The 25326-nt window shown below is 57.4% G+C and overlaps 2 protein-coding genes across 7 annotated transcripts in view; one reads left to right on the top strand and one right to left on the bottom strand.

Annotated features, from left to right (window-relative positions):
• Positions 1 to 25326, bottom strand: part of CUNH1orf226 (chromosome unknown C1orf226 homolog) — a 308187-nt gene that overhangs the window by 3734 nt on the left and 279127 nt on the right. For 2 of the 5 annotated variants that reach the window (XM_039245966.1, XM_039245967.1), the window contains exons 7-11: positions 24081 to 24247; positions 22557 to 22736; positions 15075 to 15240; positions 13726 to 13878; positions 96 to 393 (exon numbers count right to left, since the gene is read on the bottom strand). In XM_039245966.1, coding sequence (XP_039101897.1) covers positions 96 to 393; positions 13726 to 13878; positions 15075 to 15240; positions 22557 to 22736; positions 24081 to 24247 — 964 coding nt within the window. The other 3 variants (XM_039245968.1, XM_039245971.1, XM_039245970.1) reach the window with 3 other exon arrangements.
• SPATA46 (spermatogenesis associated 46) lies at positions 5211 to 8278 on the top strand. 2 transcript variants are annotated; one of them, XM_039245973.1, is made up of 3 exons: positions 5211 to 5313; positions 6504 to 6617; positions 7668 to 8278. In XM_039245973.1, exons 1-3 carry the CDS (start codon positions 5211 to 5213, stop codon positions 8180 to 8182), a joined length of 732 nt encoding a protein of 243 aa, XP_039101904.1. In that variant the 3' UTR covers positions 8183 to 8278. The 2 variants fall into 2 exon arrangements, with proteins under 2 accessions (XP_039101904.1, XP_039101903.1); XM_039245972.1 differs by lacking the exon at positions 5211 to 5313 and having other exon boundaries at positions 6368 to 6617.

Genomic DNA, 25326 nt, shown 5'->3' with positions numbered 1-25326 from the left:
GCTGCAAGGGACAGGAGCATTGCCCCGGCCGGTTCGCCACGTGACAAGCTCGCGGCCCCTGGACACCCGGGGCTCTGCGAGAGACAGGAGCTCACCCGTCGGCCTCTGCGGCCCCGCCGTCCAGCCGCGCCCCCGCCGTCCTGTTGATCTCCATGGCGCCCGCACCGTCCAGGCTCGAGGACTCCTTTCTCCGCAGGAAGTCATTAACTTTGGCCCCCACAGCTCTGCCCAGGTTCTTGAGGTGCTGGCTGCTACCCACGCGGAGCCCCGGCCCCCCAGACTCCGCAGACCCCGGGCCGGGGGCCGCCAGCCTGGACAGGTGGGGGAGGGGGCAGCCGGGCTGCAGCTTCGGAGGAAGGGCCGTGTTCAAGTTCTCGAACATGCTGTGGTCCACTGCAAACAGACGGGAAGATGGAAACAGTGAGCAGAGTCGCAAGGGGCCCTGGGCCATGTCACTCTGCTCGGCTCCCTGATCCCACGCCCGCAGCTGTCCCTTCCCGAGGCTTTGGGAACATTCAAGAAAGAGACAAGCTCAGACACTCTTGAGTCTCCCCATCTGGTTTTCTTGATGGATTTTTCTTGGGAAAATCCATCAATCGCCAGAAGTGGGGGGGGGGGGTTCTGCCCCACCCGTTAACGAGTGGCAAGCTCTAGCCATAGACTTAGAACTTAAACAGAACTTATCTGTAAAACCTGCCTCCTTGACTCAGGGCTTGACCCCTTACCTTGGGGTCACCGAGCCCCTGGAAGACGAAACGATGGGAGGAACTAGGTGTTTGTATGCTGCTGTGGACACAAGCTAAGAGCACAGAGCACGTGGACAGAGCTGGGGGAGGCATGGCACTGATCAGGCTCGAAGAGGAAGCCACCTGCGTAGCACATTTTCTCCTGGGAAACGGGCCTCCCTTCTCCTGAGGGGAGAACAGGCAGCTGCCTGCTGGGATGCGAAGCGGGGACTCCGGCCCGGCTCCCACCACGTGCGTAAGGACTCGGTGCCAAGGAAGCCGGGTGAACTTGACGAGCACCCTCTCGATACCCTGGTGAAGTGGTGGTAGGAATTCTATTTACGGATGAGCAAGGTGGGGCTCAGAGTAGTAAGTGCCTGCCAGGCCTGAGGTCACAGGCCGATTACTGGGGGGGGCTGAACTAGAGCTCCGGCTTTCTCACCCTTTCCACTACCTCGCTCTGCCTGGGGTCACGGAACGCACCTCACAGAAGGCCCTGCTCTCCGGGACCTTTGGTTTGAAAGATGAACTCAGAGGGTTGGATGTAGCCTCACTGGGTTGTGAACATCTGCGGGGCAAAGGCCATGACTCGTTCACCTGTGTATCTTTAACGGCTAGCCCGGTCTGGTATACAGTAGGTGCTCAATGACTATCTTGAATTAAACTGCCAAATGCATTTTGCAGATGGAGACTCATGGAGGCCGAGATCTCAACTCCAAAGTTTGTGGCTGGAAGGAATGGAGTGCAGGGCTCTAAGCCACACGGTCTGTACGCCGTACACTGGCAACAGGCATCCTCCCCGACCTGGAAATCCACTCATCCCTCAAGGGAGTCAGATCCATTCTGGGGTCTTGGGATCACATGTGAGGTTTCTGTCCTCACCAACTCCTCCAGATAGTCTGTCTGTCCTGGGGAGGGAGAGGCTGTAGGCAGTCATAGACTCCATTCTACATCAACACCTCTAAGTGCCTATTCACGTTGAGCCTTCCCGAGAGTAACTGAGGTTGGGGAATGCTTTTTCTTCTGCTGAACTTTGCACAAAGTAGCTCTCTCTGCCCTGCACTGCCGAGTCCTGGGCCAGGGGAGGCATCTTCCTTTCCTGTGGTTTCAACAGATGTAGTCCTTCTGCACCAACTACCTAGTGAAGCCCTGTTTTGAAGGTCATTGGGCAGGACAGGAAGCCAGAGCAGAGATGTAGACGATGTAGACAAACCCCGAACGCCCCCCTCGGTCTGCGTGTCCACCACACGCACAGGGAAAGCACCACTTGAGGGGCTGTGCTGGGGAGCTAGGTGAGAAGAGCCCGGGGGCCCGGGGCACAGAGCTGACGATCCAGCGGCTGCCTGGGCTCCAGGTGTCCACCCCTCACACTCGCAAGAGCTCCAGCCGAGCCCACAGCAGGGTTATCCTGACTCCTCTCCTAAAAGAGCCATATTGTCACGTCATCCACTTTCGCATAACTTGCCTATCACATCCCACGTCCTTCTAACTTTTCTTTACTCACATCTGTGAACTCAGAGGAGCCTTTGGAAATGAAAGCATTTCACTATTTCTCCGCCAAACCAGAACATATTTGGGCCACCACGAAACCAGGGCAAATGTTCAAGAGAGGTTCGCCGGGGACGGCAGACCCCTCACCACTTCCTGGCTCAGGTATTTCCATGATGGTTTCCTTCTTGGCTTAAAGTGAACTTTTAGTGCAGACATGCTCATTTCTGAAAGTGTAAGTACCTGTTAAAGTGGCTGGGAAATGGTGACTCCTCGTCTTTTTAAAAACACATTCTAATAAAACATAAATAGCTTCTGGATTAGGCACCATTTTAGATTTTCTGCACTTCTTGCTCTCTACCCTTCATGATATATATACTGAATTCTTATGTTCTTCAAAGATAATCCCTCATGGCTCTCTCTACGGTGCTCTGAGTCTTACTGGCCAACATACCTTGTCTCTCTCCATAATAAAACGGTCAGCTCCTCAAGGGGATGGAGCATCTGGATTTTTGTTTCCTACAATGCTCAGCATAGAACCTGGCATAGGAGTCGGCATTTAAGATGCTGGCTTCATTGGACTGGCTTTTTATAGGAATACTTAAAAACCGACCACATTCTGGGTGGACACTGTAGAGAAACTGCTCCTGGCTTTCTTCCATTTACAAAAGCCACTTGAGATGCCCTCTCAAGGTCAGTCTGGGAGCCACTGCCCTTCTCTCTGAAGTGGGACTCTGGCTGGGGTTTTCCTTAATTTCCAGACCTGATGGGATGTGCAACGAGCCCCCTTCCTGCCAATGGGACCGGTGATCCCCCCACGCTCTGTCCCTTCCTTTGGACCAGAGGCTTGGTGGCTCAGAACTTAATGGTGATGGTGGAAAGGTGATAGGGTTCCGACCTGGTGGCCCGCCCCACGGCACCCCCAACATGCACACATCCAAGCAGAGGGAGACACCTATGACGTGGGTCATCCATAAGAAAGATGGTATCTTACCTGTCCGAGAAAGGGGCTCGGAAAGCAGGTGGGAAACAAACAAGAGAGAGACACATTTTATGTAGTGACCGACCACTTTGGGAGTGTCACCTCCTGCCTGGGGCCACCAGCAACAACACACTGAGAGGGTACAGCGTGCAAGACAGAGGCCCTGCTGTGAGGATTACAACTAACCCTGGGTGACCAGGTTCCCGTGAACTTTTCAATAACCGAACCAAGAGAGTCCTGTTTTTAAAAACTCTACCGACAAGTGCGGACATAGCCTCCCAGATGTACCCCGATATTTTGAAGCCCCCTTTTCAGGAAGTCTATCGGAAGTTCCCAGCTGGCAGGATGAAGTTCAAAATCTTCTGGACCCCTGTGTGCATCGATCATTACTATGCTTTCCCATTTCTGCACACGCACCACCAGGTTTTAGACCAGGAAGATGTTTAGCCATTCCAACTGGCTAAATGAACACAAGGGGAAAACCTGGTGGCTGGGAGGTGTGCCTAACACGGCACAGAGAGCTCACGGCAGAATGGGGTAAGGACTCGTGCATGCAACTCTCGTGATCTTTCTCTGCACCCCAAGGGCCAAATCAAATCACCAATACACTCAAAGTTGCCGAAGTCCGGGGCGCCGATTACATCCCAACTCATTCTAAGCCTCCACACCGGGCTCCGAGGGAGCAAGGTTCAATACCAGCACAACGACAACTCTGGGCTCCCAACGCAGGTGCTCACTCTCATGCCCACTTGCTCCACGCGCCGCGAGGGGAGGCTGCTGCTACTCAGAGGCCAGACCAGAGCCTTCCACGCAGCGCAAGCACACACATTCAGATCGAATACACCGACGGACCTAGACTGCACCTGTTGTGATGATCTAGAATGGAGCACTTTCAACTCACCTTCCATGCGGCAAAACCCTTCCCCCACCTCCCTCCAGCGCCAGGTTGTGGCGGGAGAGAAGGGGAGCAGGGACTAGAGGAAATCTTGTGGCTCTGGAGTTCAGTCTCACCAGCAAACCGTTTATAATGCTGTTGAGTAAGCCAACCGTTGGCTAAAAATAGCACCAACCATTTAAAGCATTATCTGGTCCCTGCTCTTAGGAAGTACACACTGAAGTATTTCACACAAAGGGACAGGATGCTTGTAACTTACCTTCAAATAGCTCAGAAAACAAAGCATGGGTGGGGGGGGAGGGGACTCACAAAGCAGAGGCGGTAAAACATGAACAACAGGCAAATCTGGATACACAACGCATGGATGCTCTTTGTACTAATGGTACCTTTGCAGCTTTTTCTAACTTTGAAATGATGTCCAAGGAACATGTAAAATTCACACACCAAACTCAAAAACAGAAACAAAAACTGACGGCAGAGGTTAGGCAGGGGAAGGAGAGCAAGAAGGTGATTCAGAGAGGACAGAGGTCCCCAGAGCTGGGGGGGGGGGACAGCAATGACACAAAAAGGACACCAAAGATCAAAGTGTGGGGGGGGTGTCAACAGATTATATCACCATCTTATTTCTGCCATATGCTTCCTTCTCCAATCCACACCCCCCCCCCCACCTCGTATTCTCAATCCCGGCCTGCCAAGGAGCAATGACAAGTCAAAAGACATCTTTAAAGGGGCGCCTGGGTGGCTTAGTTGGTTAAGCGTCTGACTTTCGCTCAGGTCATGATCTCGCGGTTCGTGGGTTCGAGTCCCATGTCGGGCTCTGTGCTGACAGCTAGCTCAGAGCCTGGAGCCTGCTTCGGATTCTGTGACTCCCTCTCTCTCTGACCCTCCCCTGCTCACGCTGTCTCTCTCTCTTGCCTAGAAATAAATGAAATATTTTTAAAAAAGACATCTTTACAAAACATAACGGACTCCATCCATCTTTGGAAGAGAGATCTCAGCTGGGGAGCGGAACCAGGTGACCTTGTGATGTCAACTGCGCTCAGAATGCTTATCGTCTAGACAACCCAAGCAGCCTCTTGGGAACAGGTGCGTGATCTCCACACCCTCCGGTAGTCAGAACATGGAGAACTTCTCGCTCCTCAGCATTTCTGGACCTCGAATCTCCTCCTCGGTCCTGAGCACTTTTCCGGACATTATGTCCTCACGTGCCACCAGCCTGCCAGGTAAACTCTGGTGCCACTAGGGCCACAAAAATGTGGCTTTTGGGGAAGCTTTTAATTGAGTCCTCGACCAGCTCACGTTGCAGGACTACAGTTTAGTGAGAAAGGCAATTTACACATGGGGAGGAAGGGATTTTTCAAAATGCTGTGTTCATGGTAAGTAGTTCCTGCTATTTATTCATTTCCCACGAGGGAAGGAAGGGGGAACGTTTGTTGTCAAGTTTTTTTTCCTTCTAGAATCTCAGGGGACAGTCTGTGTGGGGCGCGTGCTAGGTTTAGCACTGTTTTGACCCACTGGAGAAGACTCCCCAGCCCATCAGTAGGAACCTAAGAGGCAGGCACCGAGGAAGACATCCAGGGAGAAACGGGGACGCTCTGAGGACTCGCTATTCAGTGTGGTCTGTGGGGCCTCGACACTGGCATCATCTGGGAGTTTGTTAGAAATGCAGAGTCTCAGGCTGTCCCCAGGTCTGCCGAGTCAGAACCTGCGAGTTTAACAAGACCTCCGAGTGATCCCAGGAGAAGTTTGCGCATTTAAGTTTGAGGGGGCTGCTCATGGAGTAGCTAGGTCCCCTAAGTATCCACGTGCCTGTATGGTAACCCCGATACGTTGGTTTCCCAAAATGAGCACAGATACTGCTCTGGGATCTGAGGCAGGTGGGCTTTTTATCAAGCCTTAGCAGCCATCCAGGGTCCACTGAGCGCTTCCGGGCAGTGGGCGAGCGGGGTTTCACTGGGAGAAGCTGGCTTCTCATCCTCAGAGGGGCACGTAACCTACGTGGTAGGTGTGGTCCATGAATAGACTCCCTCCCCTCGATCCTGGAGCGAGTCCAGAGGCCAGAATGCACACACACACACACACACACACACACACACACACACACAGAGCGAGCTACAGGAAGGTCAAGGGCAGGCCAGGCAGAAAGCTGTCATCTGGTCGGCCTCTAACATTCTCCTTTGGAGAGAATCCTTCCCAGATCTCAACGAAAATGCCCCATTCAGAATTCCCCAGGAAGCCACCCAGAATAGCTCTGCTTATCTGGGCATGCAAGAGAGCATGGCTTCTCTTCGGTTTTGCAATGTCACAAAGTCCCAAGGTAGAGCCTCTAGGTATGTGGGGGCGGGGGGAGGGTCACCAAGAAGAGGACTCCCAACCTCGCTCAGCTCACCAGAGTGCTTCTTCTGTAACCCAGACATTGCAAAGACCGTGCTACCCACCGAGGTGTCCAGCCCAGCTCAGGTCCTGCCTCGCCAGTGCTACAGCAGCGTTCTCCGGCATGGGGTGCACAACACGGTTTTCTCTCCGGGTGAGGCCTTCTCGGCCCCGGGCGGGTGTGCGAGGGAGGCTGGAGGGAGGCGAGGGCTGCTCCCTGCGGGAAGGATACCTCTGCTCCTGTGGTCTCCTACGTGGCCCTTCCTGGGGCAGACACCCCACAGGCCTGGAGCGGCTCCCACTTCTCCTCCTCTTGAGAGAGTGCGGGGCTGTTTCCGCCTGTGCGGCTTGTGGTGGGAAGACAGCCGGTGAGGCTGGGAAGTGGCCGTGACCACCGGTGGTGGGGAAGGGACTGTGGGCGCCAGACAGCTGGCGGTGCGCTGAGCCTCCCGCCCGTCCCCTCAGAGGGGTCCGAGGAAAGCGCTCTGCAGGGATGGAGGCAGTGGGCAAATGCCAGGGCTTAGTCAATGAAAGGGGAGTCTCCCCCACCCAGAGATCACACTGTCTTTCCTGCGAGTGTTAGGAAGGCCTTCGATGCCCCCCCTGCCCCGCAACGCTTCCACCTGCTCTCAGAACGGAAGTTGGGGGGGCGCCTGGGGGGCTCAGTCAGTCGGTTAGGCATCCCACACTTGGTTTCCACTGAGGTCATGATCTCATTGTTCGTGAGTTCGAGCCCCACATCGGGCTCTGCGCTGACCATGCAGAACCTGCTTGGGATTCTCTCCCCGCCCCCCCCCCCCCAACTTGACCCTGCTCACTCTCAGAAATCAACAAACTTCAAAGCAACAACTGCAGTCGAGGTGGGGCAGAGGCAACCGAGGTGACGCCCGACCCCGGCCTTCCTGCCTGTCTGCTTCTCCCGTGGCCCCCCCGCCCCCCGTTCATGATCTCATTGTTCGTGAGTTCGAGCCCCACATCGGGCTCTGCGCTGACCATGCAGAACCTGCTTGGGATTCTCTCCCCCCCCCCCCCCCCCAACTTGACCCTGCTCACTCTCAGAAATCAACAAACTTCAAAGCAACAACTGCAGTCGAGGTGGGGCAGAGGCAACCGAGGTGACGCCCGACCCCGGCCTTCCTGCCTGTCTGCTTCTCCCGTGGCCCCCCCGCCCCCCGTTCACACCCACCCTCGTCTTCCTCCGCAGACTGCCTTTTGGGGGACCCGCAGACGCGGGAGCCGCGGCGGAGCTGCACCATCTACCGGCCCTGGTTCTCCCCGTACAGCTACTTCGTCTGCACGGACCAGGAGGGCCGCCCGGAGGCCTGCGGCTTCCCCGACGCGACCCAGGACGAGGGCAGGGGGGACGGCCGGCTGCCCGAGGGGCTGGCTGAGAGCGTCTGCTCCTCCTCTTCCTCCCCGGAGGACCCCTGCCCCCGGGGGGCCGCCAAGAACCCGGGGCGCGACTCCGCGGACTCCATCACGTCCCAGGACATCCTGGCGGCCTCCAGGTGGCGCCCCGCCCAGCAGAGCGGCTACAAGTGCGCCGCCTGCTGCCGCATGTACCCTACGCTGCACTCCCTCAAGAGCCACATCCAGGGGGGCTTCCGGGAGGGCTTCAGCTGCAAGGTGTACTACCGCAAGCTCAAGGCCCTCTGGGGCAAGGAGAAGGCGCGGCTGGGGGACAGGCTGGCCTCCGGCAGCTGCCAGGCCTTCAAGTAGGCCCGCGGGGTGGCGGCTGGGCCGAGAGCGGACACCTCTCGGTGTCCTGTTTACGCCTCCAGGGATGTCAATAAACCGACGTCAGTCACAGCCTTCCGTCCAGTCTGAGGTCGCCCGGTCCACCTGCTGTCCTTCCCAGCGGCCCCGGCCCTTTTTCCCTTTGGCCAACGGTTGCCTAGCAACACCACGCCCTCCCCCCCCCCCCCGTCCCTCATCGACCCCCCTCCCTTTCCCCTCTCCCCCTCAAGTTTGGGAAGAGCCTCCACAGTGGTTGTTTTCAACGCGAGCTGCCCTGATCCGCAGTGTCAGCATCCCCAGGGAATGTGCCAGAACTGAAATCTCAGACCCGTCTCAGGTTCACTCAGTCAGAAACTCTGGGGGTTAGCCCAGCCACCCGAGCTCCGACCAGACCTCCAGGGGATTGGGGTGCGGCTGGGGTATGAGAGCACTGCCCTCAGACCCTGGCCTCCGCATTGACCATCCCCCCCCCAACCCGCGTCAGTCCCTGCCCAACCCGGCAAGAGGGCTCACACCTTTCCTGTTGGCACAGGAAAGCTTCCCCAGCAGGACTTCTGCACAGTCTGAAAGCTTCTCAGGCATTCGAGCTCCTGAGGGGTGGAACATGGTGGGGGGGGGGACACATGCCCCCCTGCGTACTGACAGTTTGGGCTAGAGGCTCTCCCCTTGCCCTTCCAGTGATCACGTAGCAAGTTTTCCCAGAGCCTCACTTTCTGGTTCAGGAGAGCTGTCTCTGCTTATCCCTGTCCTGCTAAAGTATCACTTGTGGTTCTTTTGTGAGACGCTGGGCTCAAATCCCATCATGTCCCACACCGTGAGAACATTCCTCACCCGCTCTCCCCACCCCCCACCCTCTACCAACCCAGCCAGAGTCTAAGGGTGTACTTGAACTGTGGGCTCCAGGGTCCCAGCCTGTCCACTCTGGGGTGGGTGGTCTCTCTGGGCAGCCCTGACATCACTCGCTGGACCCCCCCAGGGGAGGCACCAAAGGAGTCCTCACTCTGACTTCCTGTTTCCTTGAAGGAAAAGCCACCCAAGCCCTTGAAGACCTCCCCTGACGTGTGTCACTGTGCACGTGTGTCCCCTGGATGGGGCTCTTAAGGGAGTACAGGGAGAGGCCCACCCGGGGGCCTTGGTCTGTGCGACAATCAGGAGGGGAATCTCTCTCATCTGGCCGCACACCCTCTGCCCACCCTGCATCTGTGTCACAGGCACCTCGGGCTGAGCTCAGGGCCACGGCTCATGCCACCTGCTGTCTTGGCAGGTGCTTGAGTTTAGCGTGAAGACAGGTGCTCTCTGCCTTTCACCTTTAACGGCATCGCTGTGACCCCGAGTAGCCTTCGCAGGGCAGAGTTCTGAGTAAAGCTTCAGCACACAGAAAACACACCCGGGACACAACTACACTGACCACATGCGTCCAACCTCCCCTCTCCCGTGGTCAATCAGAAGGCAAGTGCTGGGGAGCCCTGAGCCATCCCCAGGGGCCTTTAGATGCAATCTCATTTACTCTTATCGCTTTGCTTGGCATATTCTATCCCCATTTTACGGATGAGAAAATGAGGCTCAGTTCCACTCGCTCAGCCAGACTCTCAACTTTCCCGCAGAGCTGGGCCTGACCGAGCAGCTGGCTCAACAAACCCTCTGCCTTCAAAAGGGCTCAACGTCCTGGCCAAAGTGAGCTGGTTTCCATGATGTCGGCTTTTCAAGATCCCATGACGTCTTGGGAATGGGCCCATTCAGAACCCTACCTAGTACACATTTCAGACGTGTAGCCGAGGGGTCAATGAAATTTTATAATCTCGATGATCTGAGTCATATCTGAAAACATCTATGGGGTCGTGCTTTTTCAAGCACTTAATAATACTTGCTTATATGTCAATGATGCCTGGAGTTTAAAAAGACCCCGGGTTTGGGACATTCTGAAAAAATTTAGAAAACGGGCACAAGCCCAGGGTCTCTCAGCCTCAGCACTACTGACATCTGGGGCTGGACGCTTCTCTCGCTCTTGCAGGGCGGGGAGGGGGCAGGGCTGACCTGTGCATCGTAGGATGTTTAGCAAGTTGTCTCTGGCTTCTGCCCACTAAACGTCAAAAGCATCCTTCCCCCCAGTGGTGACAACCAAAGGTGTCTCCAGACACTGTCAAGTGTCCCCTGGGGAAGCAAAATCATCCTCAGATCAGAACCGCCGTAGAGCCTGATCCCGCAAAGGCTGGTCTATGCAATGGCAGCCAGGGCGCCACTTCCCTCCCCTCTTTGTTTTCTGAACACCAGAACCCTCGAGAGAACCGTGTGTCGCAGAGCTGATGGCCGCTGGCTCGGAGGAGGAGGTGGGAGGGAGGGGAGGTCAGGCAGCAGGTGAGATAGAAGAAGCAAGAAAAGACCATGAAAAGCATTTAGAAATCAGAAAGGTTTATTTAGCAAAAGCCACTAGACTAGTGACAACATCCAGGGAGTTAAGTGCACTTACATGAACAGAAGCTTTTCCCAGAGAGTTGAACCAACAGAGTTAATGACACAACAGTTGCAGGAAGTAGAGGGCTCAGCGTTGGAGGGGCGAGAGGAGGCAGTCAGGCAAAGAGGAAATAAAAGGAACACAAGCCCGAAACAGGAGCCATCGGGGGAGGGAAGGCTACGGAGGGGGCTTCACAGGGAGCGTTGATATAAGCGGGGATATAAGGAGTATCATTTCCATCGCAATATACGGTCCATCCTGTGCAGAGAAATTCTTTGCTGGCTCTGCAACTGTGATGGCCTCGCGTGCCCGGAAGTCGGCCGGCACCTGGGGGTAGACTGAGGCAGGCGCCAGTAAGGAGGGCCCCCCTGGTGTCCACTTGTCCTCTGTGGACAGAGGAAGGATGAAAGAGAGGAGTGCAAGAGTTCAGTGAGCAGAGGGAGAAGCAAGGAGGGAGAAGGAGAGGGTGACATCGCTGGGAGATCAGATCTGCGATGTTCTCTTTCCTGCCCGGTGGCTGGTGAATCGCCAGGGTCCCTAGATCCGTCCTCTCACCTCCACACGCCCGGTGTGGCCCTGCTGTGGGCTGTGGGGTCACACCGGGGAAGAGGCCGACACACAAACCAGTCTCCAGCAAAGGCCCCATCGGGGGGAAGGCTGCGGCTGAGGCAGGCGGGACCAGTGCGGAGCCCCCAAGGGCAAGGGTCCCGAATGGGTCCTGAGTCAGTAGTACAGAAAACAAGTCTCTCCAATTCTTTCATCTCTCCTAAGTTTCCGTTCTTCTTTCGCTTTGCAGGCTTTCAGGCACTATTCCCCACCCACTCCTCACCCCCTCTCCAGCCACCTTCCACAAACCCGATCCTCTCTGGCCCTGGCGTCACCCTCCGCTCCTGCTGACACGCAGCAGCAGAAGCCTCAAGAAGCCAGACCTTTCTTTCGCTCTCTGGAATGCTCAAACTTCCCACGCTCTGAGAGGTCCCGCCCGGGGGATCTGGGGCGCTGGCCAGGCTCGGCCACACCGGACTGACGACATCGCTCCTTCAGGCTGTGGGTCTTACCTTCCTGGTTCTTTCTTTCCTCGTGTATCTGGACCTGCTTCCATCCAGGGGTTAATTAGGAAATACGCTAAAACAAACAGAACTACCCCTCTCCAACTAAACACACATTAGGAAAAGAACATAATTCCACTGCCGTTCAAAGACCCTGAAGATTCCCAGTCTCTCATCTCTGGCCACATCTCACAAACCCGCACACACGTACACACCTTCCCTCACCTGGGCATACACGCGAGTCTGCACACACACACTCGCGCGCGCGCACACGCACGCACGCACATACATACACATCCATCCTGTTTCTGTGGATACCCTGGCGTGCCAAGAAAGGCGAAGGTAAAGCTGCACTTATTTCATTTGGACTTTCTAGCTCGAGGAAATGCAGCTGCTTAAGAGAAGGGTTACGCTTTCATTTATAAAAACTGTAAAGCAGAGTCAGGGCTGAAGCGCTCTGTTTTGGAAAACCACGTCCTTACCAGCTAACCCTCAAAGGCTGGGGCCGCAGCTCAGCGTCCTCGATGAAGACTTATGTCCCCAAACACGTTAACACTAGCACGGCTAGGCTCTCGCCCTTTAGGCATCTTTAAATCTGTTAACAGAGCTAAGGTCTAATTGTAACCTAAGGAACTTGTCCTTCCTGTCCCCCCAGCCTGCGGGGCCGGGTGGTAACCTCTAAACGAGGTGGAGACGGCCCGGGACCGGAGAATTGCGCGGTGTGCTCGAGGCACGCACCCACAGGGACGGCTCAAGGGTGGCATGGCTGCGGTCCCTGACCGAAGTGGCAGTGATTCTGAAGAGAGGGAAATAAACAGTCTCAGCTACCCACCTGTATGTGTTTGCAGTGAAAACGGACCACTACCGCCCAGTGGAGGGGACGGGTTGAGAGGTAAGACTGGGGGGTGGGAGGGACTCTGGGTCTCTGAGGCTTTCTCAGGGGTGAGGGCGCCAAGGCAGGATGCAGAGGAGGGGAGGGCGAGCTGGGCTTGCAGGACGGGGACAGGACTTCCACGCGCTGGTATCAGACCTAAGCCACCCGCGGCGGCAGACAGGCCGCCCTTCCCGAGGGCCTTTCACAGCCCCGGCGGGACCGATGTTACACTCTCAATCTGCCTCTGAAGCAACACCGGACATCTAGCTGGAGAAGACGTCCAGATTCAATTCCTCCAGAAGCTTCCCCGAGGTGACACATCCCCACACCCTGCTGGCGCTGAAAACACTGTCATTTACAGCCCAGAGCGTTCAGCCTCTGTTCTCTCCACAAGGGCCTGGAGAAGGCATCCGGCCCGTAAGGTCTGGGTGGAGGTGGGGGTTGGGCAATGAGTAGCGTCCTGGATCCCCCGACGCCCAGTACCTGACGGCTCCCCTTCACAGTCCGCCCTTGAGGTGGGGCAGGAGGGGTTGCCCGGGCATCACAGGGCAGAGGAGCCTGATATGGCAGCCGGCCCGTAACAGGTCCTTCCGCAGCCTGGCGGCCCTCACCAGGGACCTTCTTCCAAAGCCACGGGCTCTGGGAGGCCCTGCACCCCCTTCCCCCCCAAGTCACAAATAGGAGAGAGGGGCCGACTGACCTCTGGGAGTCCCAGTGCTCCCCCGTTTCCCCTTCCAAAGCAAAACTCTAATCCTTTCCTGAAACGCAGGCTCTCTGGAGTGGGGGGGGGGGGGGCCTCCCCCGGCCGGAGCCAAAGTCGCCGTCACCAGGGTCCTCACCGCCCTCCGCCGCGCGGGCATCCTCGGCGGTGGCCCAGCCCCGGCGCCCCCGGCCCGTCCCCGCCCGCCCTACACGGCGATCTCATCGTCCAGGCTGTCGCCCAGCTCCTGCCTCTGCAGGACGTTCAGCAGGCGCGGCAGCTCCTCCTGGGACCACGAGTCGCGCTCCTCGCTCTCATCCGTGTTGGACTCGTACTCCGAGGCGATGCCCGACTCGCGGAACCGGAGGAGCTCCAGGCCGCCCAGCAGCGGGCCCGCGGGCGGCGGCAGGAAGCGGAAGCACTCCAGCTTCACCAGGCGGTCGCGCCTACCTAGGGGGCTGCCGGCGGGGTGCGCCAGCTCGGCCAGGCCCGTGCCCGGGGGCGGCGAGGGCAGGTCCTCCGGCTGCGGGGTGGTGGGGTCGCAGAGCACCGGCAGGCCTCCGGAGCGGAAGGTGATCTCCAGCAAGCTGTCCTGGGAGCCCACTGCGGGGGGGAGAGCACAGGAGGGCCCATCAGCGAGGCAGCCTGCGGGCTGGGGTCCGGCTGCAGGGGAGGGCACGGGTCACGAGGGTGGGACCCTGAACAAGGTACAGACCAAGAGGGCCAGACTTCCAGGGCGGGACCTGCAGCGGGTCCCAAACTAGACCTTGGGGCTGCTTTAACAAGGGCCCCAGGCCTGCTCCCACCTACTGATCGTGATCATGGGCTGGACTTGGGAATGCTCCTTTTTTTTTTTAAAAAAAAGCTGTGGGACAGGCTAGGGGAACCGCTGGGCAAATAGGAAGGGCACCAGTTTGGCCAGCACACCCGGGCTGGAGTCCTGGCGCCAACCTTCCTGGTCCTGTATCGCTGAGCCAGCCACCTAACCCGCTGGAGTCTGTCTCATCTGTAAAATGGGTGCCACAACACCTACCACTGCAGGATTATCGGAGATCACGTGTCTGAAATTCTGGCACAAAGGATGACCAGTGCATATATGGCGGCCCGCAGCCTACCCACATTTAGAGACTGCTTCAGGCCGCCGACAAGCAAGAGGGAAGGCCTGGAGATGTGGGCTGCCTTCTAGAAGCTCCCAGTCCAGCCCGAAGGCGGCTGGGCTTCTCAGGCTGGGCAACTCTGCCACTAGCCAGCAACGCCATCGGGCCTGTTCTCTTCTGCCTTAGCCACTAAGTAGACAACTGCTACCAGCGTGCTCTGTGCTGCGGAGGTGTGAGAGGTACAGTGCAGGGCGAGGAAAGCCCCGTGCAGGGTGGGGTCCTCCCCAGAGCTCCCAGACAGCGCGACACACGAGAGGTGCTCAGGAGATTTCAACGGAAGTACACTGAAACTGACCGCCTGAGGACGAGGAGCGCCCGAGCCCCTTTGGAGGAGGGGAGCCTGGGGGCACGCGCGGCAGTGACTCCCGGGGACATCTGAGGTCAAGTGTGGATGCTGGACGAGAAGGGGCCCAGACCCTCTCCAGCCCTGCCATTTTGTCATCCCACGAAACGTGCGGACGGGCCAGGCAGAGCCGCCATGCGTTTCCTGCTGGAACGCCAGGGCAGGGCAGGGGGGAGCCAAACACCCCCAAGGGCTTCCGAGACCAGCGCGTGGGTTTCCCAGCGCCTCCGCGGGGGGGGGGGGGGGGGGGGGGGGGGGGGGGGGGGGGGGGGGGGGGGCTGGGCGGGGCCCTCACTTACTGGCGTTCTGTCCCGAGAGCTTCAGCTCCAGCTCCTGCACCTGCTTGACGAGCAGCGAGATGTGCTGGAGCATGTCCTTGTTCTGGAGCAGGAGCTGGTGCACGCGAGCCTGGGCCTCCAGCCGCGCGGCGGCTTCGGCAGCGAGCTGGTCCTTCAGCAAGTGAACCTGCAGGGGGGTGGGGGGGGGGAGAGGAGGTGGAGAGGACGGGACAGAGAGGAGACGGGGACGTGAATGCAAACAAGAGTCACCGGGGGACACCTGCCCTGTTCCGTTCAAGAGGGAGAAGCCCTTCCGGGGACACACGGGGACCTGGGCTCGTCATTCGGAGATGCAGCCCAAGGAAGCAGGGTCACTGGCCCTGTGCGTCCCTCTGCATCTCCCGGGTGATCACTCGGTACCACTCACGTACCACTCAGGGCCCGGCAGCAAGAGGCGGGCCAGAGGCAAGCCCCAGCCCCTGCGGTCTGTGCCCTGTCTGCTGTGACAACTAACATATTACCGCCACGTGGAGGGAGGTGCCTCTTGCTTCCCATGTCTTTTAAAAAAGGAAAACAAACTGATACACTCGCTGAGCCAACAGCTAAGAACGGTGTCACAGCAAACCCCTACTCAGTCTCTCCTCTCCCCTTCCACACGTGATGGGAAACAGGAAGTCCTACAGAGGCCCCTCATTCGTGAGGCGGTCACGAGAAAGTCTGTCCTTTGTCATCGGTGGGTGCCGGCTTCTCTCCCTGACCGTCTGTTTCCTTTTTGTTTCTCATGGCACCTTGGACTGTGCTATAACCTGGTAGGGGTCACACGCCTGCTGACTGATTCACAGCCGGGCCTCCTCCCACAAGCCCAGCAGGGTGGAGGTGAACGGTTTACAGAGCTGCCCGCTGCGGGAGACAGAGGACCCTCACCCGCTCTTCCTCACACAGTGGAGCGGCCGGTGAGGGCACGTGCAGCGTGCTCAGGGCCCCGTAGGGTCTGTTCTTGGTGTGTAACCAGGTAGGGGGACAAGACCCAGGGCAAGATGTGGAGCGATCGTAATAGGACCCCAGCTTGGAGAAACTGAGTCACAAGCCAACAACAACATTCACACATTTGTGATTCCGTACCAAGCGGTGGATAAAGGCGCCTCCGCGGAGGGTTTCAGAAGGTCCCTGAAGAAAGGGAGCTCGTGCATTGGGCCTGCACCAAGGCAGCTTGTGGGAAAGAGGGTTTTCTTGGACTAAAAAAAAGATGCAGTGTGGATAAAGTGGACAGACTGAGGCAGGTGGACTGGGGGTGTGAGGTGAAGGTGGGAGAGGGGTCAGAAGAGCTAGCGACTCGCCTCTCAGACAACAAAGGCTCGGCTTTCCGAAGAGCAGTTTGCTCCAAAGGGTTGCACGTTTTATCGGAGAGCAAAGGACCGTATCCGCCCCACAGTCTGTCCAAGTCGGACCACGCGACCTGCCGCGCCTGGCGTCTGCTCCTTCCAGCCACCGGCACTTGGAGAATCCCACTCTTGGATTCAGCAGCTCCTTCCTTCCTTCCTGGCGGGTCTGAGGACCTGACCTTGCAGTTGGCTCTGCTGCTAAGTGGGAGCCACTAATGAGATTAGTTGCCACTTTCCATTAGTGGCTCCAGAGGCTGGGCCTGTCTTGCCCCAGGGGAGGATGTGTAAGGAGTCTAAAGTAAATCTGTCCTCCATGAGGTGCTGCTAAGGGCAGACGGGACAGTTTGGTTTAGAAATCAGCCTCATTTGCTGCCTCAGGGAAACTAAGGAAAGATCTAGAGAGCAAGGAAAACAGGGAAAGAAGTGGCAATAATATTTTAAGCTGGATATCAGGTGGTGGGTGGCTGTTAAGCCTTTATTTTTTTTGGAAACTGAGAAGAGGTGCCTCCCTGGAGAGCCCCCCAGATCTTGCTGAGACAGGACAGCTGCTCTTGGAAGCCTCCAGAAGCTCCTCCTGAAAAAGGGCCGAGCTTAACTTCCCATCTGTGAGTAACGTAACTTCTTCCCGTCCTGAGTATCATTGAAAGGAATCTACTGAGCAGGCGGGATTGTTAATTACCCAATTTCTATTTCCCCTGGAGTGACACAGAAACATTAGGCAGAAATGCGGACTAAAGTTTTCAATGCATAGAAACAGAAAAAGCTAAGAAGTCAAGATGCTGCTAACTGGCGCCTGCAGAGGGCTCCCTGCACACCCACCACGGACTTGGGAACTCGCATCTCAACATGACAGGCCACCTGAGAGCACTGGACGGGAGCTGGAAAGCTCTAGTGTGAGGGTGACTCCCTATGCAATTGTAGGTAGTTCACATCCACCTGGACCTCACTTTCTCCAGCTCTCCCCCGGGGGGCTGGCCAGAGGCTCAGGCAACCCCGGATCCCGCTGCCCAGTGAACATGGCAGTCAGCGCTGGGGGGCCCTTTGTCAAAGGCTCCCTGGAGAAAATCCCTTGATTCCCCTTCTGACATCAGAGAATGAGGACTGGGAACAAAAGAGGAGTCTCCTCCTGCAGAAGCGGGGGGAGGGGGGGTAAGTGGATGCTGGAAGCATCTTTCTGTAGGTAACCCAGTTCTGGTGGAGGGCCACCAATACGTAAAAAGGCCCTTGAATCAAATGCTCCTGAGTCTGAGTGCCCCTCGTAAAGATTAAATAAGAATTTTAGCTTTGCAATTGCAGAGTTAGAACATTTACGGTGTTTTCAAAGCCCAGGAATGTGAAAGCACACACCAGTCCCTAAAGCCAGCACAGCCGAGCCCTTCTGCAGCGATCAGAAGTGGCATCGGGCACAAGGCTCAAACCTCGGATCCTGGCAGTCCGAGCCACCGCAGAGCCCAAACCAGGCCAGGCTGGGACGAAGCATCTGGGACTTCTTTTAAATTGGAAGCCAGTTAATAGTCTCTGAATTTTCGCATGTAGGTCTGGCCTCGAAGCAAAGAGAGGGGGCGGCACTATTTTCAGCCTCAGCTCGCTCTGCTCTAGGCCTGTGCTGGCTTCCTGCACCTTGAACCCAGCGCCAGTACGGCCCCCGCCGCCCCCCAGATGGGACAGTCCTTTGTATTCCGCATGCTCTTCTTTCCAAGAATTCAACACCTTTCGCAAAAGTAGGCCGTATTAATTTCTGAAAAGGGAAGGGCGAGCCTCTCCTTTCCAAGGCCCACGGGGTCTTTGGCAAACGACGATCCCACTGCGCGGACGGAGTCCGTGGGAAGGTCCCGGCGGGGGTGCAGCGCCCCGCTCCGCGTTCCCGCCACAGCGCCCCGAGCGGGAGTTGAACCCTGCACCCTCCGGCTGTGACACCCACCCTCGGCCCGCCCAGCGACGCCGGACCCCTGCCCACTCGCTCTCCGGCCTACTTGCCTGGACTCCAGCTCCTCCGCGAGAAGTGGGGGCAGGGCCAGGCTGAAGTTGGGGAGCAGGCACATGGAAGTGGCGTGGAGAGAACCACAGCGATTTGCCCTCCCCCCGCCGCGCCCCCCACCGGACGCACCAGCGGAGGCAGGCGGCGCGGTCTCAGCATGCATGAGGCAGGGGCTGGGGGTGCGCCGGGGGTGCTGGGGACGGGTAGAAGCCACAACGACAAAAAGCGAGGTCTAGGGCCCGGAGGCGGGGTGTGGCGTGTTCTCGGTGCCGTTCCTCCATCTACAGCGCACGCGATCGCTCGCGAAGCGGAAGTAACCAATCACGGGTTTCAGAAGAAGCACGAGTGGGGGGGGGGGGGGGGGGGGGGGGGGGGGGGGGGGGGGGGGGGGGGGTTAAGGAGAGATCTTTAAATAGCAACAGTGCAGGAATCCGGCCCACTTAACTCTTGCCAGTCAGCAGCTGTGCCCCGGCCAGTTCTGGAGCTCTAGGGGCCCAGCTCATGGCCATGCAGGTGCCAGCGACATCCCAGCTCTGCTGTGGGGCTTGGCTCTACTCTCAGTCATGCCCTTGAACTTTGGGCCCAACTAAAAACAGGAAGCTAGTGCAGCCAGGCAAGCGTCAAGCTGGGCCGGGAGAACGGTCAGTGGGGCTTGAGTATTTACACGCTAAAGTCTAAGCTAGAAGTGCGTAAGAGCTAGTTGAACATGACCTTTGCCCCTGTACTTCGAAGGCCAGGGCAGGCTCCTCTAGAGCGGCTCGGAACCAGTTTAGGGAGAGGCTGGGAGAGATCTTGAGGTCTTGGACCCAATCAGAATACTGTTAAGGAGTCTAAGCCAGGTCCCCAGACAACAGCAGGACTGGAGTAGCCCTGAGAGTACATGGGGGGGGATTTGTGTGTGTGGGTGCATACAGGAAGCCACAAGGGACCCCAAGGGTGCTACCTATTTGCAAGAGACTCTGCCTGTATCCTTAGCTCAATCCAGAAGTCACAGAGGAGGACTTGGATGCTTCCAGAGAGAAGGAAAACGTGTTCCTACCTGAAGTGCCGAGGTCATGGTATTCTTGCTCCCCCCGGAATTTTGGGGACTGTGGGCAGGCTTTTTTTTTTTTTTAATGTTTTAAAGTTTATTTATTTTGAGAGAGAGAGAGAGAGAGAGAGAGATGGCAAGAGTGGGGCAGAGGCAGAGAGAAGGGGAGAGAAGGAAAGAGAATCCCAAGCAGAATCCATGCTTTCAGCACAGAGCCCTATGCGGGGCTCGAACTCACGAACCATAAGATCATGACCTGAGCCGAAATCAAGAGTCAGATGCTTAAGAGACTGGGCCACCCAGGCACCCCGACGGCTGGCAGTTTAATGAAGAAGACAGAAAGCTTGCAGCTTGTTGGCGACAGCATCAGGCAAGACAAGTAAAGGCTGACCTAGTTCAGCACGGTGAGCTCAACCCCCACCCAAAGAAACCGTGCACACTACATCTATGCTGTTTTAAATGCATGGAAGATGTCCAGAAGACCTATTAATCCACCTCCGTCTCCTATATACTTGTTTTTACCCAAAGACACGGATACTAATACAAAGCCCATTCTTGTTAGAATGGGAGAAAGAAGAACTTGTCACAGAAGAAGGGTTTAGGGCCGAGCGGCTGGAGGACATGGGATCTAAAGGCCTCAGGGCCGACACCGCACCTCTTCTGCGTTCCCGGGCAGCAGAGGGGGAGAGATGTTCGTTCAAGAACCTCGAGTTCCCTGTCCGGCTGGAGATTCTGCAAGTCTCTGACCCTGCCCGTTGCCTCGCCAGGACTGACACACTGTACTTGCCGTTCAGCCACGCACGTCACCGTGGGAAGGACCCGAGAGGCACAATCCACAGACTGAGTCAGAGGCTAAGGGCTCCCAGCCCCTGGGAGTGGCATGAAGTAAGCCTCAGGGACCACACTCTTCCCTTCCCTGAGATCCACTGTCTTTAGGACAGAGACCATTAAAACAGGGCAGTGCTGCCCCATTGAGGCAGATGCCTGATTTGTACCAGAAAACCGTTAGGGTTTCAGGCTGACTGTGGCACAGCCCTGATCGGTCACAGGTCCCGTGGCTTTGCAGACCCACTGCTGCCCCAGGCCGCCACCACAACCTTCTTGTCCTGTAGATTAGACGTTTGTGTCTTTAGCATTTAGCCGTGACTTCAGATTCAAATGACTCGCTGATAATATCCATCATGAATATGCATCAAGCCCTTTCTTAGATAAATAATAATTACTTGGCAATTGATATGCTGAAAGAGAAAAGTATTATGGGTTGGAGGATGGATTTGTATTCAAGGGGAAACTCCCAGAAATGATGTGAGTTGTAGAATAGCCCCTGGTGGAGCACTGAGGCTTTGTGATCCTGTCACACGGTGGGGGTGGGGGGTGGTGGTGACAACGTTAGGGACTGCCATTAAGGAGCTGAGATGAATTCTGCTATTTGACAAAGAGCAATGATTTCCTCCCCCGCTTCCCCTCCTCCCAAGTATAAGAAGCCATTAATGACATTCCTTCCTTTTCTTGCTGTTGTGGAAACACCTGCGAATGCTCCTACCCTTAGCACACACCATTTTGTTTCACGGGCAGAATTTTCTTTAAAGGCTCCAATCATTTAGGAGCCGTGGCCCTCTGATTCTACTCTCTCCAACTTGGCTGCAAAAGGCTTCCGAGAGGCTTGAGTCTCAGGCCCCGCCCGCGTCAGACTGTGCTAGAAGAAGGTCTTTTCAAGAACTAAGTCGCCGTGGATCCCACTCCCGTTAGGCAGCCGGTGCTTTCTCAAGGTGTGCATACGGGAAAGGACCGCTCTGGGGTGACCCCTCCACCCAAGGTGAGAAGAGTGAGCAGGAGAAACAGCGGGGATCAGTAAGTGCTCCCCAGAGAAGTCTGCTCCCTGCCATTCTAGAACGCAGAACCCCCCAGAGGTCAGCCTGGTCCCACAGATGGAGAGTGCAGCGCACGGAGCTGCCCGGCCCGACCACTCCCCACTCCCCAGCTCCGGAGGCCCCACCCTCCTCCTTGTCCTTATCCACGCCCTCTGCCCCCCGCCCCCCCCCCCCCCCCCACCCCCCCCCCCCCCCCCCCCCCCCCCCCCCCCCCCTATGAATGGCATGAGCGATCCTGTCCTCACTGTTTCTTCACTGCCCAGACACTCAGACTCACAAATCCCAGAGAAGATGCAGATTATAATCCCNTCCGGAGGCCCCACCCTCCTCCTTGTCCTTATCCACGCCCTCCGCCCCCCGCCCCCCCCCCCGCCCCCAAGATCCTGCCCCATCCTGAGTCTCAGAATTCAGCCTATGAATGGCATGAGCGATCCTGTCCTCACTGTTTCTTCACTGCCCAGACACTCAGACTCACAAATCCCAGAGAAGATGCAGATTATAATCCCCCTCCAGAGGGGGATTATAATCCCCTCCGGGGAAAGCAAGCAGAAGAAAGCGCAAGGGAAACCAGCTTGGGCCTCCTCTGCAAGGCCGCGGCCTGACAAGCCTTTGGGGCTCAGACAGCACTTTGCTTCTGAGATCAAAGCCAATTCTCAAGTGGCTCCAATATGACACCTGAGATCCCATAAATTAGATCCCATTGGAACGAATTCCAAGGCCAGTGTAAGATCAAATCCTGCCCGGTATAAGCAGGGCACTGATGGGCACGTGGGGACCTGTATGGACAAGGCAGTTAGGATGCTGGGGGGGAGGGGACTTTGCAAGGGTGTTTGGCACAAAGTCGTACTTGAAGCTCCTTTAAGACTGGTTTCGCAAAGTCCCAGCTGTCGTGACTCCAAAGGCGTCCCTTCCCGCCAAACACCAGGAAGACAGGCAGGAAAGGGAGGGTGGATCTGTGTGTATCTCTTTCCTCGAGGAGTTCAAGTCCTTATCCAACAGTGTCCAAGCCAAGCCAGCCAAGCCCAACTCAGAGCAGGGGTGGGTACGCGGGAAACCAAACCGTTTCCTCCTGGTTCAACTGCATCCCCCTCGCCCCCCCATCCCTTCCCCGACAAGCAGTGACCCAGCAGCGTGAGCGACCCCTTCCGGCTCCCTGGGCTGGGAACCTGCCCCTCGGCCGGGGGAGGCGCGTCAAGCCCGTGAGAGTGGAGCCTGGCGGGGAGGGTGGAGGCGGAGGAGGACCTGGGCCGCGGCCACTTGCGTCTGCATCTGCTGCTGCTGGAGGAGCTGCTGGAGGAGCTGCAACTGGTGGTGGGTGGACAGTGGCGTCCCCGGACCCAGGCCCGGGGGCTTCGAGGAGCAGGAGGGGAGGAGCATCCTGGGCGAGGCTGCCAGCATGGGCTCCTGGGGGCGGGGGGAAGCCTGGAGAGAGAAGAGAGCGCAGGGCAGTGGCCGCTCTGACACAGAGGGCGTGGCCATGGCCGGGTGAGATGCGGTGTCCCCTAGTAGCCAAGTGGACAGGGGCCTGGGAGGAGGAGGTGTGGCAGCTGGGGCCACGCACCAGGCCACCCTGCCTGGACCCTCAGTGACTGACCTCCCCCCGCCCCGTGATGGAGGCAGGTCGGGGGGCACCCACCTCTCGCACCATATCCAACGATACCACACCCGGACTCGGGGAGGTCGATCTCTAGCCACCCGCCACCCCACTATGGAACCGGAAGGGGGCGGCTCCACCTTCACTCCACTGGGCCCTGGGGGTCCCCTCCTCCAGGGCTGCTCCCTGGGCCCCTAGGCTGTGTGAGGGAGGCTAGGCCAGCAGGCCCTGCCTCGAGGGGAGGGACAGCCACCGGGGCTGCAGGATCAACGCCTCTGTGCCCTGCCCCCGCCCCAGCCGTCTCCCTCGGGCCAGGTGGCAACTGTTGCTAAGGCGGCTTGTAGGGTCCATAAATCAGCTAACTGCCAACTGTGGGCCCCCTGCAGACAGGCAGGAGAAAGGCACCGGTCACAGACGGCTCTTGCCGCAAGCAGGGGACAAATGTCACCAAGAAAACGTCAGGTGGATGACCTGGGACCGGACCACCCTGCAGGCCAGACGGGCTTCTCCCTCCTGATGAGCTGCCCCACGGCCTGCGCCGGAAAAGGCCGACGCTCAGCAGAAGGCAAGGCAGCCATGGCTCGGGAATCGAAGGGGAGCCCCCCTTTCTCAGCCTTCTCCTTCTGGGTTCTCTGCTGTGTCTTCAGGTTGGAATGTGCTCTCCAGGCATCGCTCTCAGTCTGGATTCTATCGGGATGTCCTTGGGAGCCTTGCCTTCTCGGCCATAAGATGTGAGGCTGGAGTGCATGAAGCCCCAGGCAGTCTCGCCATTTCCAACCCCCAAAGGGCGACTGCCAGCCTCCACGGCACCCGCACCAGGAAGCCCCAGAGTGCTGGCTGCAGGCAGGGGGAGCCCGGACAAGCTCCGCGCCAGCAGCTAAGCCCCAGGGGACCAGTCCTGATGCAGGAAAATTCGTTCTGCATGGGTGTCAGGCTGCGATGTGGTGCCAGTGAAGGCAGAACTGCCATGGAGAAGGGGACCCAGGGTGGCGAGGGGACCCTGCAGGGTGGTGCGGCGTCCAGCGCCGGCACACCGGGCCCATGTGCAGAAGCCAGGGCCCCGCAGGGGAAACGAAAGCCAACCCAGCGCGTACAGGAGGAGACTCGGACAGCACATTTTGCTCAGGACGCCGCATGCGTGCAGCCCGTGTGATGGGTCACGTCCCGCCTACCTTGGGGTCTTCATGGGAGCCTCCTTCCTTCCCTACGGCATCAAGGTCGGTCACACCTCGGCTGAACTCCAGGACGTCATTCCCTTGGAGCGGGGTCTCCACCGCGTCGATGTCCGTCTCCTCTGCAGTGGCCGTGGAGGCCCTCTCGGCTCCAGTGAGCTGGCGGCCTTCAGGGGTGACAGAAGGAGGGAGGGAAGGGGCTGTTAAGAACGAGGTCCTCCCTTCCTAGCACTTTGCGTTCAGGTCTGCACGTTTAGAGAACGCCCCCCGCTTCCCGGCATCCCCAGCCACCCTTCACGCCCAGTCCAGAAAGATGTTCCCGTTTAACATCTTTTTAAAGTCCAGAAGCAAAAATGATGTTTCCTTGAGCCTGGATGTGACTGCTTTCCCAGGCTGGCAAGATGCTGATATGGACAGGGTGTAGGGGCTCCAGAGGAGGGGGTGGTGGCTGTCACCTTGACTCCTCTGAGCTCAGGAGTGGAAGCCACCCAAGGAAAGAGCCCCTGTGGGGCCCTCGGGGGCTACGGCCCCCACGAGGAAATCAGAGGCAGAGGCAGCTGGGCGAGGAGAGGTATGTGACTAAAAAACGAGGGCGAGGAGATCTGAGTCTCCATCTGACACAAGATCGGCCCCCCACCCCTCCGAGCCTGACTCTGACCCCACGGCCAAGTGCAGCAGTCAGGAAAGGGGCCTGCAGGAGGCAGCAGTGTGGAAGAGAAGGGTTTTAAGCTTTATCCAGACTTTCTACATTCCATTTTTCACCTCTCCACCTCGCCTCACTCAGCATATGTGTGAAAATCCTATTTGTATTTTTCCTTTGTTCCCTGTTCCTATTCCTTTTTTTTTTTTAAGTTTATTTATTTTGAGAGAAAGGGAGTGGCAGGAGAGGGGAAGAGAGAGAATCCCAAGTAGGCTCTGTGTGGTCAGCACAGAGCCCAGTGCAGGGCTCGAACCCACAAACTGTGAGATCATGACCTGAGCCCAAACCAAGAGTCGGAAGTTTAACCAACTGAACCAGCCAGGTGCCTCTGTTTCTTTCTATTTCTTGATTCTATAAAAATCTACTGATTCCCTGGCATTTCCCAGGACGTATTTTTCTTTTTCTACATTTGAAATTAGGTTCATTATTACTTTACTCAAATAAAATTCCTTAAAAGATTCCAGAGGCGCCTGGGGAACTCAGTTGGTGAAGCATCTGACTTCGGCTCAGGTCATGATCTCGATCTAGGTCCTTGAGTTCAAGCCC

This window comes from Hyaena hyaena, unplaced genomic scaffold, assembly GCF_003009895.1.
Source record: "Hyaena hyaena isolate Hyena2069 unplaced genomic scaffold, ASM300989v1 scaffold_275, whole genome shotgun sequence".
Classification (NCBI taxonomy): Eukaryota; Metazoa; Chordata; class Mammalia; order Carnivora; family Hyaenidae; genus Hyaena; species Hyaena hyaena.
This window is presented reverse-complemented; position numbering and strand designations above follow the sequence as displayed.

What these genes read in the sequence shown, in the direction of transcription:
- SPATA46 (XM_039245972.1), top strand. Translation starts at nt 6,368, where the DNA reads ATGGCTTCTCTTCGGTTTTGCAATGTCACAAAGTCCCAAGGTAGAGCC. An exon ending in CAACACGGTTTTCTCTCCGG is followed by an intron (nt 6,618 to 7,667) that starts GTGAGGCCTTCT and finishes CTTCCTCCGCAG; the next exon opens with ACTGCCTTTTGGGGGACCCG.